Source organism: Zalophus californianus, chromosome 10 (assembly GCF_009762305.2).
Source record: "Zalophus californianus isolate mZalCal1 chromosome 10, mZalCal1.pri.v2, whole genome shotgun sequence".
Classification (NCBI taxonomy): Eukaryota; Metazoa; Chordata; class Mammalia; order Carnivora; family Otariidae; genus Zalophus; species Zalophus californianus.
In genome coordinates, this window is record NC_045604.1 from 66,703,631 (window position 1) to 66,722,631 (window position 19,001).

Sequence of the window (19,001 nt, forward strand, 5' to 3'; positions counted from 1 at the left end):
AGGCACGGGTTCAAAGGCCTGCTCAACTGCCGCGGCCCGGAAACCTCACCTGGCCCCGGGGGGCTCTGACCACGTCCCGAGGGGCAGATCCAGTTGGATTTGGTCTCCCTCCTTCTGAACCGTGTGGGGCCTGGCTCAGCTGCAGGCCGGGCTGACCAGGGTGGCCTCTCAGGGACCCCCCCCCCGCCCCAGTGGGGCTGGGGGCCTGGCTCTCAGGAGGCTCACGCTCGTCCAGATAAGAGCTGGTGTGCAGGCGTGCCCAGGGCCCTCCGGAAACACCCAGAGGGAGGGCTGCCAGGGCACGGGGGCTCCGAGCTTCGTGGGGTTAGCTGAGTTCTCTGCAGCCATTCTTGGGAAGAATCCCTGAGGGCAGAGACCAGACACCCTTGCAGGCATCTGAGGGTGGGTGGGGAGAGGTGTGTGGGGCCCAGGTCACCTGCAGGATCTCACCGGCCTGGGAGAGTACGTGTTCAGTGAACTGCTGTTCATACTTCCATGTGGGGGTGGGGGCAGCTGCCTGATGTCACTCCAACGTCACTCCCCTTTCTCCCCACCCCACCCCAGTTTTGTTGGCTACGAGGGGCAGCCCCCAGAGGGCCCCGGCCTGGGCAACTCCTGTGGGGAAGGCTGGGCACTGGGCTCAGACACCCCCGTGGGGGCTACTCTCCTCTCAGTGCCCGAGAAGGAGGCCCCCAGGGGGGACGGAGCAAGGCCAGACCCAAAGAACAGGCACGATGCTGTGTGTGCAAGGAGAGGAGTGCTGACGGGTAACTGTCCTCACCGCTCCTACCGGGCCTTTCCGGGGGGGCTGCTGGGAGCCCCCCAAGGAGAATCTCAGGCCACCCGCACTGGAGCCCTCCCTGCCCACCCCCCATTGCTGAAGAGCGGCCCGTGGTCATCGGCAGAGGGCGAGCGGGTCGGGACCCAGAAGGTCACCTGCTCTTGCTCACCGGCCGGCTTCCCCGGTGGGAGTGCTGGGCTACCACAGAGCGCCCTCGCAGGGGCCCCACGCTTGCTTCGGCCTCTGCCATCCCCGTGTTGACAGTCTTACGGAGTTTTGGACAAGGAATCCCATATGTCAGGTCGCTGGTCCTGTGTGGGCGGGCTGGCTCCGCCCCCCCCAGCCCGGCTCTGGGTCCCTGCTTCTCGTCCCCTCTCCCCGCTGCATCCTTCTTGTCTGTTTTATGGAAGACGAAGGCCAGACTCCGAGGCGATCCCAGTCGGCCCTCCCGTCTGTTGGAGGCAGTGTGCCCTGCAGCGTGAGTAACTCCCCGGGGAGTTGTCAGCGAGGGATTTGTGTTGCGGGGTCTCATCCCACTCTGTAAACCTGCACCGTTACCTGGAAAACCTCGCTGCAGGAGGCTCTCCCCAGAGTGGAGGTGAAAGCCTGCCCTGTGGCTCCGCACCTGCTTGGCTTGCAGGCCGTTCCAAGGTTCTTTCTTTTCCCTTGAAGTGCTCCCAGCAATATCCCAAGTGCAGCAGTCCAGCCAAGGTCAGATCTGACTGGTACAGAGCCTGGTGTTATCTGGTAGCTAAGCTGCAAGTGGCAGGGCCCAGCCCCCACATGGGACATAGCTGGGGTTTGTGTGGCCAGCCACGGTGCATCTGCCGAAGGCTCTGGACTCTTCTGCTAAAGGAGCACTCCGAAGGCTTCTCCTGAGCAGAGCAGCTGCCGCCCTTGCGTCCTAACTGCCCAGGGCACCCGCCTTGAAGAAACCTCCCCGGGCTGGGGGGGCTGATTCTCTGCCATCCCCCCCGCTCTCCCACGTGCCTCTCCTCTGCTGCTGTGGGCTGGGGAGCAGTGGCCCTGTACCCTCCTTTCCTGGGCCCGACCATGATCTGGACGTGCTTTCTTCTGTTAGTGTTGGTGGCCACATTCAGCACCGCTTGGGTGCCCCCGGGCATGCAAACCCACAGACAAGTATGTTCCACTGTCCTCGACTGCCCGGGGCAGCCTTGCTGTGGGAGGACTCTTGTGGCCTTGGCCCTTTTCATGTGAAAGGCACGCTTCCTCATGTTGGGAAGGGAAGCTGAGCAGAAAAGCTCAGCGTGAACTGTTGAGGACCCACCCCGAGCACCCCTCTCCTTTCCGGCTCCAACTCTCCCACACGTACCCCATCCTCATGGAGTGGCTTTCGCTCCTGCTATCAGGGGAACCCGTGTGCTGGTCCCATCTTACAGGTAAGGGGGGCCACGAGGAAGGTCAGGAGCTCATCCAAGGGCGGTCAGCAAGGAGGGGACGGAATCGGGTCCACCTGCCTCGCCTCACCTCACCGTCAGGCTGCCCTGCTCCAAGCTTCCCAGCCCAGCCTCCAGAGCTGGCCTCACCTGCTCACCCTCAGCCCCTGCTGGACCCAGCTGTTCCAGGACCCAGGCCGAGGCTCTGCTCCAGGGGCCTGCGACAGTCTTCTCCCCCAGGTTTGTCGCCACCCTGCCTCTGTCCGGCACAGCCTCCACGAAGACCTTCCTTCCCAGCACACACCCATCTTGGCACACCCCTCCCTGGCCGTAGGACCTGTCCTCCCTGGGTCATGTGTCATCACTGCATCTACAGATACATTGTGCAGCCGGGTGACGCTGGCCCTGAGGGTCCAACTGTCCAAGAGCCTGGTGGACCAGCTGTCCCTCCCTCACTGGGCAGAGGAGGAAACTGAGGCCCCAGAGGGGCATGAAGCGGGGGTGCAGGGTGGGTTTAGTCGTTCCCTGGTGGGGCGGTGGCACAGGGTGGGGTCCGCGCTGGACTGGGGACACGTGCCGTCCTGCTTCCACGCTGCACCTGTTGCACCCTCGATCCCCTGTGAGCTGTGATGGGTGGTGGCTGGCTGTGCGGTCTGCCTCTGCACCGATCTTGACATCTTCCCCGCGGGGCCATCAGACCACCGCCTGCCTCCTCTCCTGTAATGAGGTTTTTCGGCTGTTGCCCCTCCCCACCCCCCGCGCTGTTTGTGCGGCCTTCTGGGTGCCAAGATAAGTCACGCCTCGGCCTTCCTCAGCCTTCTTTGGTGATCTCCGTCAGAACGATCTAGGAAAACAACCTTGCCAGTAGAGGCCTGGCCCTTTTGTCACATGGCCTGGCATAAGAATAGACTAGGTCTTGGTGGCGGGGTGAGGGTTTCTGGCACGGCGAGAAAGACTGCCAGGTTCAGTAGGGAGGAATTCCTCTCCTTAAACAGATTTTCACTTGAAAGCCTGATGACAGAAGCAGCTGAGTCTCAGCAAAGAGAACGAAAACCCGGGGCGACTGATTTAACCTTGAATCCACCTTGGGTGCCAGCAGCCTTTGCAAAGATGCGGCCTCTGTCCTCGGGGAACACGGCCATGGGCAGGGAACGAGGAGCTGCTGCGTCTACAGGCCCCCCCCCCCAGCATGGAGCCCCAGAGCCCCGTGGGTTCATGCTGTGGTTTTGCTGGCCAGGGACCTGCTTGCTGCTTAGGGCGGGCTCCCACCCCCATCCAGGGACGCCTGTGTTGGGTGCACGTGGTCTTCCCCGCTCCGTCTCTGATTCTGTCCTAAAGTTAACGTGGGGATGTGTGTTTCTGGAGAAACGTGTACTGCTGGGGGAGAAGAGGATTTTTGTAAGGCAGTCGTGTGGGATGGAGGTTTGCGTGCCAGCTTCATTCATCGCTGACTTCTGAGGGTCAGGTTCTACCCGCAGACGGGACAGTGCCCTGCATGCTTCTTGCGGAGCCGAAGTAAGGTGCTAAGTCAATGTCAGTTCTCCTTTCTGCGCAAGGAGCCCCTCCTGCGTGCCCGCACATGCACACACGCACACACATGGACACATATGCACACTCACACACGTGTGCATGCACTCACAGGTCTTACTTGAGAAACCCCCTAAGAAGGACAAGTACGTTGAAGAGGAGGGAACTGCAGGCCCGCTCACCCCGTGTGCACCCCAGCTGTGGGGTGGAGGGTGCTCTCCCTGGGAACTCCCTACAAAGTCTCTCCAAGCTCCTTGCAGGCAAGAAGTACCTCTGCCACCACACCCACGGGTACAGCGTGAGGGGACACCGGTCCCCTCTCATCTGCCTCTGAGGGGCCAGCGCTGTTGGGACGCTGGGGTCATTTCCCGGAGCCCTTTGAGTGTCCCGCCGTGCTAGGAGCCTGGTGCACCAGCTGTCCACACTCCCTCACTGGGCAGAGGAGGAAACTAAGGCCCCAGAGGGGCATGAAGCGGGGGTGCAGGGTGGGTTTAGTCATTCCCTGGTGGGGCGGTGGCACGGGGTGGGGTCCGTGCTAGACTGGGGCACGTGCCCTCCTGCTTCCACGCTGCACCTGTCGCACCCTCGCCCTGAAGGTCCCCTTGCATCTGGGCGCTCTGCTCGGCAACAAGCTTTGCCGAGCTCCCTCTGACGGTACATCCGCCATGTAGATGACAGAGGTGAGGACCTCAGAGCCGCCAAGGGCCCCTGCCCCGTGGGCGTGGCGCTTCTCATCCTGGGGCCGCTGGCACCGAGTTACCTTGCTTTGAATTTATCCTAACGGGAAAGTACTCATTCTCTTTCTAATGGAGAGTTTTTTGTTTGCTTGTTTCTAGAGCAAATCATGGAGGAAAATAAAAAACATGGTTCACTGGTCTCCCTTTGTCATGTCCTTCAAGAAGAAGTATCCCTGGATCCAGCTGGCAGGACATGCAGGTACTGAACCCCCACCCCGAACCTTCCTGCCAGACCACCGGCTCCCTCAGGAGGCACCCAGCACGAGGGCAGGGCATGCCTGGCCCTGGATGCTTCTGGGGATGGGAGCGTCTGGAACAGCTTCTCTGAGACCCTGTGGTCTACAGTCTCAGCCAGACATGCCTATGTGGCCTCAGCGCTGCCCTGAGCACAGCTGCCCCCTCCAGGGCCTGTGCCACCCCTTCCTCAAACACACGCACGGCCCCCCTACCCCTGTCTCTGTCACATTTGATCTTTCTCTCCCCCTCTGCCTCTCTTCTGCCTGAACCCGATAAAGCCTGTGCCCTTACCAGTCCTGCAGCTCGCCCCCCATGGGTCAGCTTGGACAAAGAAGCCACGCCCAGCGCTTCCTTGAGCGCCCGCTGTATCCCTGCATCACCACGGTCTTGGGGGTCACAACATTCTTGGAAACGTGGTCTCTGTCCCAGAGGAGCCTGTGGGGGGGGTGGGAAGAGGCAGGCAGGTCACCCCACAAGCCAAGGAAGGTCCTAGGTGCAGGTGGCCAGGGCGCCCACCAGCCACAGGGGTGGAGGGATGTGTCACGCCAGAGCCCGAGAGCTGGCCAGTCCACATGTGGGGGCCCTTTGGTGAGCATTGTCCTCTGCGGAGGTTTCGGTGGCTGCCCCAGACTTGACCTTCATGACCGCAGACCGGCACGGGGTCTGACATTTCCTCTATATCTCCGAAACCTGGGCCCAGCCCCAGGTGCTTGGACGGACACCTTCCTAAATAGATATTTCACACACACAAAGAGTGTGTGTGTGTGTGTGTGTGTGTGTGTGTGTAGTGTGTGTGTAGTGTGACTGGAGCCCTGCTCGGGTGGGCTGTGCCTCGGATCCCCGCTTCTCAGCCAGTGTCCCTGTCCTGAAACTGAAGCCGGCCCTGAAGCCGGCCCTACCAGGACTCCTATCCGGAGACTGGAGGCGCCTTCAACACCTGAGAAGCAGGACGGATGATGGGCTGGGGGTGGTAACGGTAATACCAGTAGGACGGCACAGGCCCTCCAGCAGTGAGCACTGGGGGCCTTCGCCCTTCAGATAAGGAGCCTGCGGTCAGGGAAGCCAGGGAAAACCGGCCTGTGAGCGTGGCTGGACACCGGGACCTGCATCTACTCCCCCTAAAGTGCTTGGTCCACAAGTGGGGACCTGGGGGGCACCCCCCAGGAGACTTCCCGAGGGGGCTGTGGGTTGGGGGGGGGTCAGCGCAGGGCAGGCCCGGCAGAGAGACCAAGGCCTCCTCCCACCTTGCCCCACAGGGAGCTTCAAGGCGGCGGCCAACGGCAGGATCCTGAAGAAGCACTGTGAGTCTGAGCAGCGCTGCCTGGACCGGCTGATGGCCGACGTGCTGAAGCCCTTTGTGCCCGCCTACCACGGGGACGTGGTCAAGGACGGGGAGCGCTACAACCAGATGGACGACCTGCTGGCCGCCTTTGACTCTCCCTGTGTGATGGACTGCAAGATGGGCGTCAGGTGAGCCGGGCCCCGCGGAGGCCACCCCAAAGTCCAGTGTGTATGGGGCAGGCTTGGGGGCCCGGGGGGACCACTGGGGCCCCCTCCTACCCCGGTCCTATCGCATGTCGTGCAGAGGGGACGGGACCCTGCTTTGCCCCTGACAGCCTCCTCCCCTCTCTGGAGCCAGTAGCTGTGGGGCCGGAAACAGGGCCTGGGTCCGTGCTGAGCTTCCCTGGGGAGGGCACAGAGAACTGCTTTTCTGGGCAGGGGGGATTGCTTGGGGTAGCAAGGGGGTGGCCGCACAGGGAGGCAGGGGTAGGGGCCCTTCTCAGTGCCACCTGTGCCCCCACCCAAGGGAAGGGAGAGCCCATTAGTGGAACGTGCTGGTTTGCCAAGAGACTTGCGCCTGCCCTTTGAGGGGAGGGAGAGCCCAGGACCTGCTTCCTTGGCGGACGTGGGGTGCTCCGGGGCCCCGAGTAAGGCATAGAGGCCGCAAGGGGCTGCGTGAGCCTGTGCGTGGAATCGGGTCCAAGCCCTGGCATCTGCCCAGGGAGATAAGCCAGGAGAGGACTGGGGAGGGAGGGAGAAGGAAGAGCGGCCAGGAGACAGGGTGGTGTGCCGGGCTGAGAGGAGCCGAAACCCTGCCGCCTGCACCACCCTGGGCCCTGTCTTGGCCGCGTGGAGTTCTCATCCCTCTCAAACTCGGACCATTCCGTCCCAGGGGTCCCTGAGCAGCTCCTTCTCTCCTGCGGGGGCAGGGCTGTGGCCACGTGGTGTCTGGGAGCCACGCTCACCTCGGGGAGCCGCTGGCTGCAGGGGCCCAGCCCGGACAGACAGGCGCCGGGCTCCTCTGTCTGACCCGCGGCTCACCGGGGAGACCGGGCCCTGGGAAGCAGCTCCGAGCTGGGGCCTGTGTTTGCTTTGGGTGGTGTAAGCAGATTTCTTTCTTAAGAGAGGAGAATGAGAAAGAAGAGTGTGTCTGTGTGTGTGTGACAGAGATGGAGGCTGGGGGAGAAGGCCCCTTTCCCTTCCCTCACCCCTCCTGGGACTGTCATTAAGTCAGGCCCCGCAGGCTGCATCCCCTCTGTGTTGTCCCCAGGAAGGGACAAAGGGATGGGGAGGTACAGGTCCCACTGGGCTGTTGGGTGTCCCTGACCCGCTCCCTCCCTCTGTGCAAAGCCCTCACCACTCCAGCCCACGGAGAGGAAACAGAACGTCCTTCCAGCCACCACTTTGCCACTGCTCTTTCCCAGAGTCTTATTTCTGTCCCCGGAAGGCCCTCCCAGGGTATACTGGGATGGACCCTCTCAAGGGAAGACACATCAATATTCTGATGAGTGTTCACTCCGACCGTGGCCAAAAAAAGTACAGCCCGAGGGAAGAACGTGTGGCTAGTGGGTCCCGAACGTGTGGCTAGTGCCCCGTGTGCCTGTCTGTTCCCCAGGAAGCTGCTGGGGGCAGGCGCCCCCTCCACCTTAGGCTGGGTCCTGCAGCTCTGTCCGCCTGGTGCTCTCGGGAGAGACCCAGAGTGACCTGCGAGGCTGGAACAGCTTTAGCCCAGTTGTGGGCCGGGCCCGGAGGCGGAGGCCTTGGGGTGACAGAGGAGTCCGTGTGGAGGGGAGGGGCGGGTCTCCCCAGAAGGGGTCTCGCCCCAGCTTCTCCCTGCTGCACCATGCCAGGGATGGGCCCCCCTGCGTTCCTGCCACCCCAAGGCAGAGGTCACGGCCCAGTCCGAGTAGGGGTCACAGATGGGACCCAGCAGGGCCGTGCTGGGCCGACAGGCCAGCCAGCCTTGTCCAGACCAGGCCCTGCAGACCAGGCCCAAAGGGTGCTCCTTGGGGCCCTGTGCCCCTGCGGGGACTGCACTGCCTCCCCAGTTCTGTCCATCCAGAATGCTTGACCTCACAACCTCCCCTAAGACCAGCAGTCGGTGGCCACGCCTGGAGTGTGGCCTGTGCTTGCCAGAAGGGGGAGGCCTGAGACCGCGGCATGAGGGGTGGAGACTTGTCGCGGGGAAGAAGAGGGCAGGCTGATCAGCAAATCCAGCATCGGCCCCGGGGGGCACGGGCACCGGTAGTGTCCTAAGCCAGGGGCCTCGTGGGACCGGGGTGCTGCTTGGACACAGGCTCACGTGTCCTTGGGGAGTTTTCTTAGATGTGACCCTGTGGTCCTTGGAGGTGTCGCCTTCCTCCAGGGTCGGCGTCGGGGAGCTCGGGCCCCACTGTCCGGTTGCTGACCGTTTCCTCTGCCAGAGGGTGGGCTACTCCCCCCGGAGGGACCACGGGCCAGCTTTGGAGAAAGCCCCGGTCAGAAGGGACTGGAAGCTGAGGCCCGCTTGCTGTTTAAGGAGCTAGTAAAAGCTCTTTGCACAAGTCGAGCCACCCACCCACCCCGCAGGCCCCCACAGCGCACTCCGGAGCACTGGGGATGGCCAGCCCGCCCCTGCCACGCAGAATTCACGCACAGGCCGGCCGGTTGCGCCTCCACGCATCACCGCCCCTCCCCCATCGCCGACTGGGCTCTGCAGGCCCAGTGGCGTGGGGGTGCGCACGTGGCGGGGGGGTGTGCGTGCGGGGGGTGCGCGTGCGTGCAGGGGGGGGGGTGCACACGAGTACAACGGAAGGCTCTGAATGACCAGGCCCGTGTTCACACCCAAGGATTTGGCCTTTTCTTGCGTTTGATGCAATCGTTTCTGAAAACTTGTGCTTGGAAGAGTTCAAGAGTTGACATGCAGTCAGTTCTGGGTCCCAGCACAGCAGCTTGGAGCCGGTCTGATGGGCAGTGGCCAGCGAGGCCCCGGGACGGCCGGGGAGGGGGCGGTGGGCCGCTGTCACAGCCGCCCACCGTGTGGGCAGCCCCCACCCACGAGGGGCCCCCGCCGAGAACTTCCCTCCGCTGCAGCTTAGCGCTGTGATTTCTGTTTCAGGAAGTCTCGCAGGCAGCCATGGAGCCAGGGGCAGGGGATTGGGGGTTTGACTGGGGGCAGGGGGGCGTTTGCATTCGCCTGTGTGTGCAGCAGGGGTGGGTTCCCCACCTCGGTCGGGCGATGGGGTAAGGGACTTGGCCTGTCCGCCCCTGCTCCCGTTACCCCACCAGTTTCTGGGGGACCCCTGCCAGGTCAGCCAGCAGGCCCAGCCGGCTTGTGTGGAGGGCAGGGCAGTGAGCAAGCGTTGGCCATGCTTTCTCAGGCCCTTCAGGCTGGAGGCTCCGCTGTGAGGAGGCACGGGCTGGGCAAGGCAGGCTGAACCGGCCTGTGGGCAATACAACAGTGGCCTTGGGGCACCCAGGCTCCCTCTCCCAGTCATGGGCTTCCCCCTCCCCCACTGTGGCCTCTTCAGAGACCACTTTCTGGTCCTGGCCTTTGTACTCAAGATGTTCCCTCTTGAGAGAGCCTCTTCCTGGAAGGGAGACCCCTGGGCTGTGCCAAGCCTCCTCGGTGATGCTGGCGTGGTGTACCCCACCCAAAGTGGCCCTCTTCTCCCCAGCCTGAGCTGAGTGTGTGCCCATCCCGGGTGAGCATGCCTTTGGCTAAGCTGAGTGCAGCCCTCGGGCAAGGCTGGAGCTGCGGTGCAGCCAGTGGTCCTCATCACGCCCGTCCCCACACAGGACCTACCTGGAGGAGGAGCTCACCAAGGCCCGGAAGAAACCCAGCCTCCGCAAGGACATGTACCAGAAGATGATCGAGGTGGACCCTGACGCCCCGACCGAGGAGGAGAAGGCCCAGCGGGCTGTGACCAAGCCTCGGTACATGCAGTGGAGGGAGACCATCAGCTCCACCGCCACCCTCGGGTTCAGGATCGAGGGCATCAAGGTGAGGCCCGCCAGGTGCACGGGCCACCGGCTCCCAGCTGAGGAAGGGATGGAGACTCTGACATCCACACACGGGGGTCATGGATGCGCAGACCCTGGTCCTTGCAGCCTTGTTGGGTTTCTATCCTCGACCCACTCTGGGCCCCACCGCCCAGCCCTCGCGTCGGGGTTGGACGGCTGGGAGCCCCCAGCTTGCCAGCGGGCTGAAGGCAGGGCACCTCTGCAGAGAGTCCACTGGGGACCGCTGCTTTTTGAGCTCTGGGCTGAGAAGCCCATTCGTCCTTCCCCTGTCCTCTGAAACCAGCATTTTCTCTCTTTTTCTGTATCCAGCCCTCAGACTGGCTGCAAATTTCATGCCCGTCCCCCTCCCTGTAATGCTCCTTCTCCTCCCCTTACCCGTTTGAAACGATTCCCCGTTCCCTAACCCCTCCCTCTCCAGCTGGATGTTCTGGCCTCTGTTCACTGTCGGGCCAGTGTCCCCACCAACACTTCACCTGCCTCTCCCCTCCCCTGCTCCAGAAAAGGGTCCCACCCTCCCGAGATGGGCCGTCCACCTGGCTGTCCCTCCACCCCAGAGTCCTGCTTAACCTTTCAGAGGCAAGCACATTCCATTAACTAGCCTTCGGCCTGATGGTGCACAGACCCAAGTTTGGTGGCTCCTAATGGAGCCATCTTCACTCACCTTTTGTCCCCCAAAACAGAGCTCTTCCTGGGGGAGCTGAGCTCCATGCGCTTCCCTGGAACAGCCTGGAACAGACATAGTGCCAGGCTAAGAAGCTGGAGCAATCTCTTGCACCGGGTGGGCCAGGGAAGAGACAGGCAGGCAATAGTATATCTTGGTCTCCAGAGAAGCTGTGATAAAAGATCTTACTTTACAAAGGAAACCTAGCTGACCTTGGCGTAGGGAGCCCCTCTCTTCTGTCTGGACAGCAGCAGTGTCCCCTGGGCACTCGGGTTCCAAGGGCCAGGCCCCGGGGGAAGGCTTCGGCCCCTGCTGCCCATGGCCCTGCTTTTCCATCCCTGGGCTCCACACCTCCAGGCCTCCCCTGACCTTCTGCGCTGCCACCTAACTAGCCTCCCTGGGATGGTGCACGCACCTGCCTCCTTGTCCTGCACGTAGGGACCATGATGCCTCCGCAGTCGCCCCCGAGCTGCCTGGCTTCCTTGGGCTGCCAGGTGAGTGAGCGCCCTGCCGGTCCCTGGGCCCTCTGCTGACCCCTCCTGGGCGGGTGTCCTTCTCCTTCTCAGAAAGAAGACGGCTCCGTGAACCGGGACTTCAAGAAGACCAAAACGAGGGAGCAGGTCACCGAGGCCTTCAGAGAGTTCACTAAGGGGAACCGCAACATCCTGGTGAGTCACCCCCCAACCCCCGCCAGAAGGGGCCAGCTGCACAGGGACCACTGGTGCCCCCCCAGGCTTGCCCAGCCCTAGACTGAGCTGGGCCGCGGTGCCCACACGCCGGCCCCAAACTTCCGCTGGGCAGGTGCAGAGGAAGGTGACTTGGTCGCCAGCCCCATCCGAGAGTGGATGGGGGCACTCGATGGGCTCACTCTCTGCCTTGCCGTCCCCTCACGGTGCCGAGACGGTTCCCTCCCATGAGAGGATTGCTGTCACTATAGCCTCGCTGCAAATCCGCAGGGAGCCCTCTGGGGCGGGGAGACGTTCTTGTCCGCACTTGACAGGTGAGGAACTGAGGTCCAGGACGCAGCTAGGAAAGCACAAGCTGGATCTCATGCGCAGGCCCCTGCACTAGTGGACAGGCTGGACAGATGGCTCTGACCTCTGGGGTCGGGACCTCGATCCTCCAGGCGGAGGTAGGGTGTGCTGAGTATCCATACCCCTAGGGAAAGGCACCCTGGGACAGACCCAGACACACTGGGGACATGGGCCCTGGAGTCCCCGGGGACAGGCTCCTTCTGAGCAGGGGTGGACCCGGACAGCCTTTTCTCTGAGAAGACTCCTCGCTGGCTGGGTCTCCCTCCCTCCTTTGCAGGCTGGGTAGGCTTCCCTGAGCCCCTGGCAAGGAGGCTTCGGGCATGGGGTGCAGCCCCGAGCTCTTCCACGGCCCGAGCCCTCTGTTTTCCGGGTCACCCGCTCCTTTGCGGTGCCCGCCCCAGAGCACATGGTGCCAAGCCCCGGGCCACGACGTTCTGCAGAAAGGCATTGAGGGACCGTGGGAGCCTGCGTGCACCGGGCTTCCCCATGGTCCCTGGGGACAGCAGGCACCCCGGGAGCCCGCGCGGCTCCATCCCCATCTGAGGGCTCTGTGGAGAGGCCACTGGCCGAGATATTTGTGGCTTCCCCACTTCCTCTGTCCTTTGGAAGGTCAGGGGCATGGAGGTTTGTATTCTGGAAGGCACCATGGCAACCAGGCAGTTCGGAGGTACACTGCTGGTGTTCCAGAATAAACTTGACCCTCATGTGAGAGCTCGGAGGGGCTGCATGGCTGTGCAGGGGTGGGGGGGGTGGACGAAGTGTGGCCCCAGGAGCCCAGCTGCCCGCCTCGCCTGGGCCTGGAGGTTGGAATAAAAGCTCAGGGTGTAAGGTCTCCTGCAGTCTGACACCCAGCGATGCTAGTAGGCCACACGGGGCTTAAAAGCCACCCCACCCCCAAGTGTTCAAAACTCTGGCCATTGTCTGTTCCCAGATCGCCTACCGGGACCGACTGAAGGACATTCGTGCCACCCTAGAAGTTTCTCCCTTCTTCAAATGCCATGAGGTAGATACCGGGCTTTCTTTCTCTGGGGCAGAGAGCCTTGCTCTGTGGGGTCAGCCATGATCTTCGGGCCTGCCCGCCTGAGTGGTGAGCGCACCTCCCACACTTCCAGACCTGCTTGTTCTGGAAGCCCAAGGGGCACTTTTCAGACCATGCAGCCAGAGGCAGGCCGCCTGGGATCAGGTCCCTCGCTGCCGGCAGGAGCCTCGTCGGCACGCGTCTGCACCAGGCTCCCTGGAATGACCACGCAGGCTGTCCTGCCTGAAGGCTGTGGTCATCTCCTCCCACTGCTCCCTCCCCCTCCCAGCTCCTGAAGCTTCTGTCCCACACGCTCCCGGGGCTTAGGGCAGAGCCACCACCCATCACCACCCAAGACCTTCTGAACGGGCTGGCCCGTCTTAGGCACCACTCTTGGAGCAGGGCTGGAACGTTCCACCTGTTCCTGCTTTCGCACCTGTTTGCAGGGGCAGCAGGCAGGCAACCCAGACACCCGAGAGAGGGTTGGGAATTGTCAGCAGGTTCCCTGGGGGGTCTGTAGGATCCTGATGTCAGAGAGTCCAGGGCCCCCAGCCCCTGGAGTGTGCGTGCACACACCCATGCATGCCGCTCCCCAGAAACGGTACTGCTGTGGCCTCGTGCATGTGAAGCAGGGATCCCATGCTCCCTGCAGGCTTGCGTCTCCTTCCAGAAAGCAGCCTCTCTCGGGGTCTTGTACAGAGGGAGCCTCAGCCTGAGCCCGGCCCACAGAGGGGGCAGTGGGGGCAGCAGGAGGAATGAGAAACGGGTGGTCACAGGACCCCAGGCAGAGGGAGCTTCCCCAGAGTGGGGTGGGGCAGGCCCTGCTAGGCCTCTTGGCATCTTTGAGCAGGTGACACGGCTGGCCCTGCCTCCGGGCATACAGCCTGGCTTGCCCTGGAATTTTATTCCTAACTGGTCCCTTGGTCAGGATGCACCTGTCCCACGGGGTGGCTCTGACAGGCGCCTGGATAGGACTGCCCGTGAGGGGGGACTGTGGTGCCCAGAGGGCAGACGGGGCAGGCTCTGCCCTGAGCAGCTGCCCCTGGCCTAGCCATTCCCAGGATGCCCTTTCCTCTGCTCCTCCACACTGAGGCCCAGGGCGTGCAAGCCCTCGGCCCCACCCAGGGCCTCCGGATTCCCAGCTCGATAAAAGGTCTTTGTGCAGCCTGCTGGAGCCTCCCTTCCCCCCCGCCCCCAGCCTGCCTGCATGCTCCAGAGGGCACAGCTGTCCGTGGGCCTCAGAGCCCCAGGACCTGCCCCACGACCTGCCCCATGGACCGTACCGCTCCCGGTCGGCAGCCCAGGTTTTGTCTCGAACATCTGCCCTTCTTCTGCACCTTTGCTGTTATTTCTGGAAGATTGTTTTTGCTTTACTCCTTCTGGAGTCTCATTAGAAAGCTTCAGGTCTAGAAAGAGCTGGGGCTTCTGCCATTTTCCTTCTGGGAAGAGGAAGCTCCTCTCTGGGTTCAGCATTTCCAGGAGCTATTCCCTGTCCTGCCTGGGGCCCTGAGGAGCTATAAGGACCCCACACCCTCTCCCCGCACCCCCTTATTTTCTCCAGTCCCACACAGTGACCTGGGGGGAGGGTTTGGGGGATGTGTTCATATTTGGGAGAGCGCCTTACTCCATGCAATTGCTCTGAGCTGGCCCGGAGTGGGGGAGCGCTCCTTGGCGCCTGTGGTCCTCGGAGTGGGGGCGTAGGCAGGGACCAGACCCAGAGGCCCTCCTGGGCCTGTCTGCGCAGGCTTTGCCTGGGTAGTGCTGCTGGAATGGGGGTGGTCTGGGCCTCCCTGCCACCCTCTTGGGTGGGGGGCTGTGTGTGTATTTGGGCAGGTCCCTCAGGGTGAAGGAGGGGCACGGTGAGGCCCAGGGTTTAGCCATGGTCTGAAATAGTGGGAAGTGTGCAGGCCAGAGCTGGGGGGTGCGGGTCTGCCGTGCTAGACCTCCGTGCCGCTGCCCACACGGAAGGCGGTGGCTGTCCTGGTGGCCGGCATCCTCCGCCCCCTGCTCAGCCACCTGGGTGGGCTTTGCCATACAGGATGGAGCTTCGAGCTCTGGGCCTCGCGCCCCACCTCCCCCACCAGGCGGGCCTGCCCTGGGTAGCCTCCGGCTGCGGTGGGGCGGGCTGTGGGGGCTCCGGCGCTGCCTTACCCAGTCCCCCACCCACCCTCCTCTCCCCCCAGGTCATTGGCAGCTCGCTCCTCTTCATCCATGACCAGAAGGAGCAGGCCAAGGTGTGGATGATCGACTTCGGAAAAACCACGCCCCTGCCGGAGGGCCAGACCCTGCAGCACAACGTGCCTTGGCAGGAGGGGAACCGGGAGGACGGCTACCTCTCGGGCCTGAACAACCTCATCGACATCCTGACAGAAATGTGCCAGGGCGCCCCGCTCGCCTGAGGCCCCCCTGCGCCCGCCTCGCCACACCCTCCCTCCCTCCCCCTCTGCTTCCTTTCTCCTCCTTCCCTTTCCCTTCACGTCTGCAGGGGTGCGAGCCCCAGAACTGACCCTCCTGAACTGCACTACAAGACACTTTGTAGAGACAAGATGGAGATTTCCAAGAGCAGAGGGGAAATTTTCTGGTGACTTTTTCCTCACGAAGGGCTTGAAGCTGGGGTCTCCCCTTCTGTCTACGCGTGGGATCTCCGAGCAGAAGAGGAATGCCCAGACCCGGCCTCAGCGGCCTATAGGGCAGCTCCGTTGGGTTTGGGTCTGGAAGCAGGCTCAGGTGGCTGCGGGGTGGGTCCCTAACCCAGCCCCAGCCTCCACTCGGACTTCCTGTGGGGGCCTGCTGCCCCCTGGTGGCCAGTGCGGTCAGTGCCGCTGCCCAGCTCAGCACACAGGCTGGGGGGCCACGGTGAGGGGCGCTGTAAGAACCCGGGCTTCAGCAAGTGCCTGGCTGCAGGCTTGTAGTTGGGGTACCAAGCCACTGGGAACTGCATGTCGGCCTTTAGCAGCCCAGGGGCGCCCCCAGACGGTGGTAGCTTGCTAACGCAGGGCTCCCACCCATCTGGTATTGAAAACCTCCAGTTTTGGGCCCGACCTGGGAGTTCGGAGATGCTGGCTGTGCTCTCGGACCTAGGCCTTCGCGGGAGGGGGCAGCCAGGAGCTGGGCTCTTCCCTCTGATGCTCCCCCTCTGAATTCAGAAGACACTGCACGCCTGAGCTTCCAGGGATGTCCCTCTAACCCCCCGGAGCCATTTGTGCCTCCAGCCCCCCGCCTTGCAGTGCTGAGGTCGGGGGGCACCGGGTGGGGCGGGCCGGGCACAGCCAGCCCCGGAGAAAGAAGGCCGAACCTACAGAGCACCGATCCCATATGTCCCCTCACCCCCCCACCACCCCCACCTCCCTGGGCTTCTGTCATGAAGTCAGGTCCCCAGAAGGTTTGGGGCGGGCTTCAGGGCAGCGCTGGGCAGGGAAGAAGCGAGTTTCTGGCTTACTGGCTTCATCTCCCCCCTAAAGCAACTCTTAGTGCCTGAAGGATTTAGACCCACATTCCCAAATGTGGTGTGGGCAGCTCCCAGGGTAGGTGGTGGGTGCCAGGGACAGGGAGGGGGTGCCCCAGGCATCTCTCCCTGGAGTCTCCAGGTTGCCTGAAGACAGCTGGGGAAGCCATTAAGCCGTGTTTTAATTTTCAAGCAAATTACGTCTCTGTTATGGAGAAGAACGTAAAATTGGCCAGACTTTTAAGAACAAAGGGCTCAGCTCTCTGGCCATGTGAAGCTGTGTCCCCCAGGTGCCCTCCTTTGCCCGTGCAGGTACGGGGCAGGGGGGGCCAGAATTGAGCTCTGGCCAGGCAGCAGGTGCTGGGAGCTGTTTCAGGGATACGGTGGAGATGTGTGCACCCAGGGTTGTGCGCCTGGAGGGATCAGTCCAAAGGTTTCTTGGGCTGCCCCCCCTTGCCGCCCCAGGGCCTCTGGGGGACCTCCGACCTCCCCACGCGACACCAGCGTTTCCCCTTTCGGGCTGGGTGAGTGACAGTTGGTGGGGGTGGAGGGTGGGACACATGAGGATGTTTAAGTACAGATTTTTTTAAAAAGGAAATCACTTTTAAACTTCCTGGCTCTTGTTCAAAACAGTGGTGAGCTCCCAGGGGGGGTTTGCTAAAGGTCACGCCCCCGCCCGGCTGAGCAAGAGGCCTCGTGACAGCATGTGACCTCTGAAGGCAGGAGCACCAAAGCCAGCTCTGGGTCTCCTTCCGGAGCTGGAGTGACTTGTGGCTCAGAAGGAGGGACTTAAATTCTGACATTGGGATTCGAGATTCCAGCACTGTGGGCCCTCCCTCTACCAAGAAAGTTTGCTAAAGCAAATGATTGCTCCAGACAAAAAGTGCAGGTGACCAGCTTGATCTACTTAAGAGAACAAAATTTTCAAGCACTTTAAACAGGCACCGATTGTTCGCAAACGGGCTGAAGTGCAAGTGATGTGTTTATCAGAGGAGGTCCGTGCTGCCTCTCATTGCCAATAGGTTGCTTTGGGTCTCGTTCTATCCATGAAAGTGGTATGAAGCGGCATCTTCGTAGGGTTATTCTCTTCCTTAGGGGTTGGGGTTCTGTATTTACTCGCTAACTGTTCTCCCCCATTCCCTGCCGCCTCCTTGTCCCAGAGGGGTAGATGGATCCCAAGTGGAATTTCTCAGAACCCTTCCCCGCCCAGCCCCAGTCCCCACAGGGATCCTTGGGTCCTGGCCGTGCAGGAGCCGGGGACGGTGAGCCAAGCCGCGTGCGCGTGCGCACAGGTGCACGGACAGCCTTCCTGCCTGGTCCTTGCCGGGCCCCCGGGGGCTTCTCAGTGAGCAGCATGCTTCACGTATTCGAGGGTTTCTCTTGCCTTTAGTGTCGTGTGAGAAGTTTTTAAGTTATATTTATTTTTTCCGGTTTTTTAATTGCACAAAACACTAAGACTGGGAGGCTGGATTCTGTTTGTCCTTTAAAGCTGTGCCTTCTTTCTGAACTTTTTCCCCTTGGGGGAAAGAGCCCGGACACAGCACTGCCCCCCCCCCCCGATGGACTCTTTCCCCTGTTCGCTGTATCTAGCTTTGAGTTTGCCCGTATCCAGCCCACACCCCGCCCCTGTGTGTATATAACCCAGGCCACCAGCCTGGGAAGAGGCGGGGGGTTCACACCCCCCCCAGTCAGTGCCTTTCTTCCTCTCCAAAGGGTTCTCTTTCGTTCTTCACCCCTTTCTCTGCGACACCTTGTAGTAAACAACTGTTACAAACCACCCCCACCCCCTGCACAATGCCTGTCAAACAGACCGCGCCGCTCCGTACCTTCTGAATAAAGGCCCGAAAGACCACAGTGCCGGCTGCAGTGCGGTCCTTGCCACCCCAAGCCCTGGAGAAGCACCTCGGGGTGGGTGGGTGGGTGGGTGGTGGTGGTGGCATTCTTTGGAAACTGGAGGATCGTGCTGGGGCTCCAGGGACGCCCAGGAATGGAGGTTCAGACTGGGTAACATTTCGATCTGCAAAGGATTTAAAACAGTCTTCAAATCCAGTCTTTTCAGCCTTGGCCACAAAACCTTTACATAGTCGTTCAAGGGTGCAGAATGGCCACAAAGAAGTGCTTGTCCCCCATACTGCGGGCTGGGGGGGAGGGGCATCGGGAGGCCAATGCATGTGGAGCTTAGTTCTGTGCAAGGTGAGGGGCTGGCTGCTTGCCCCTGTGGCCCCCTTTTATTCCCAATCACCTCCACGAACAGGGCTCTGAAGTCCGCGTTTTACAGAAGTGGAAACTGAGGCCAAACAACAGGACCTGGGCAATAAATGGGGAGCAGAGATTCGGATCCAGACTGCCTGGTTGCAGACCCGATTCTGTCTTCCTCCTCTCCCGGGAACGTCTGCGGACAGAGAGCCTGTCCTGTCTTGACCCTGGGTCCCAGGCTCTCTGCACGGGGCTTGGCGCTCCCTGGCCTTGTCCATCATTTCTGATCGAGGGGGCCGCACACTCTCATGAAGCAGTAGGAAATAAGCCTCCCCTCCAGGTAGCTTCCTGGAGAACCTGAACAGAAGTACAGTCCTGGCTCCACTGCTGGCCCCTTGGAGTGGAGTGAGGACCCCGGGCAAAAGCGAGACGCCCAGACACCGTCTCCCACAGTGATGGTCCCACCCACACCTTCTCGGTGTTAGTAGCCACCCATGGGATTTAGACTCTGTCCATGCCAGTGGGATGTCACCCCGAAGGTGGGGGCTTGCCCCTGTGAACTGGTGTTTTTCTTCAGCATCTCGCAGGGCCAGGCCCAGGACAGGTGCTAAGCCAGCGTCTGCTGACTGGGCCCCACCAAGCACCGTCAGTGATGATGGCAGTTGGGTGCATGGATGCCCTTCCT

General features: G+C 62.0%; 1 protein-coding gene across 5 annotated transcripts in view; it reads left to right on the forward strand.

Annotated features, from left to right (window-relative positions):
• ITPKB (inositol-trisphosphate 3-kinase B) overlaps positions 1-17,968 on the forward strand; it is an 86,925-nt gene extending 68,957 nt beyond the window's left edge. For 4 of the 5 annotated variants that reach the window (XM_027611762.1, XM_027611763.1, XM_027611761.1 and 1 more), the window contains 6 exons: positions 4,542-4,641; positions 5,936-6,149; positions 9,738-9,942; positions 11,190-11,291; positions 12,589-12,660; positions 14,859-15,074. In XM_027611762.1, coding sequence (XP_027467563.1) covers positions 4,542-4,641; positions 5,936-6,149; positions 9,738-9,942; positions 11,190-11,291; positions 12,589-12,660; positions 14,859-15,074 — 909 coding nt within the window. Of the gene's footprint in view, positions 1-4,541; positions 4,642-5,935; positions 6,150-9,737; positions 9,943-11,189; positions 11,292-12,588; positions 12,661-14,858 lie in introns of all 5 variants that reach the window. The other variant, XM_027611765.2, reaches the window with a different exon arrangement.
• Positions 17,969-19,001: the final 1,033 nt, after the last annotated feature.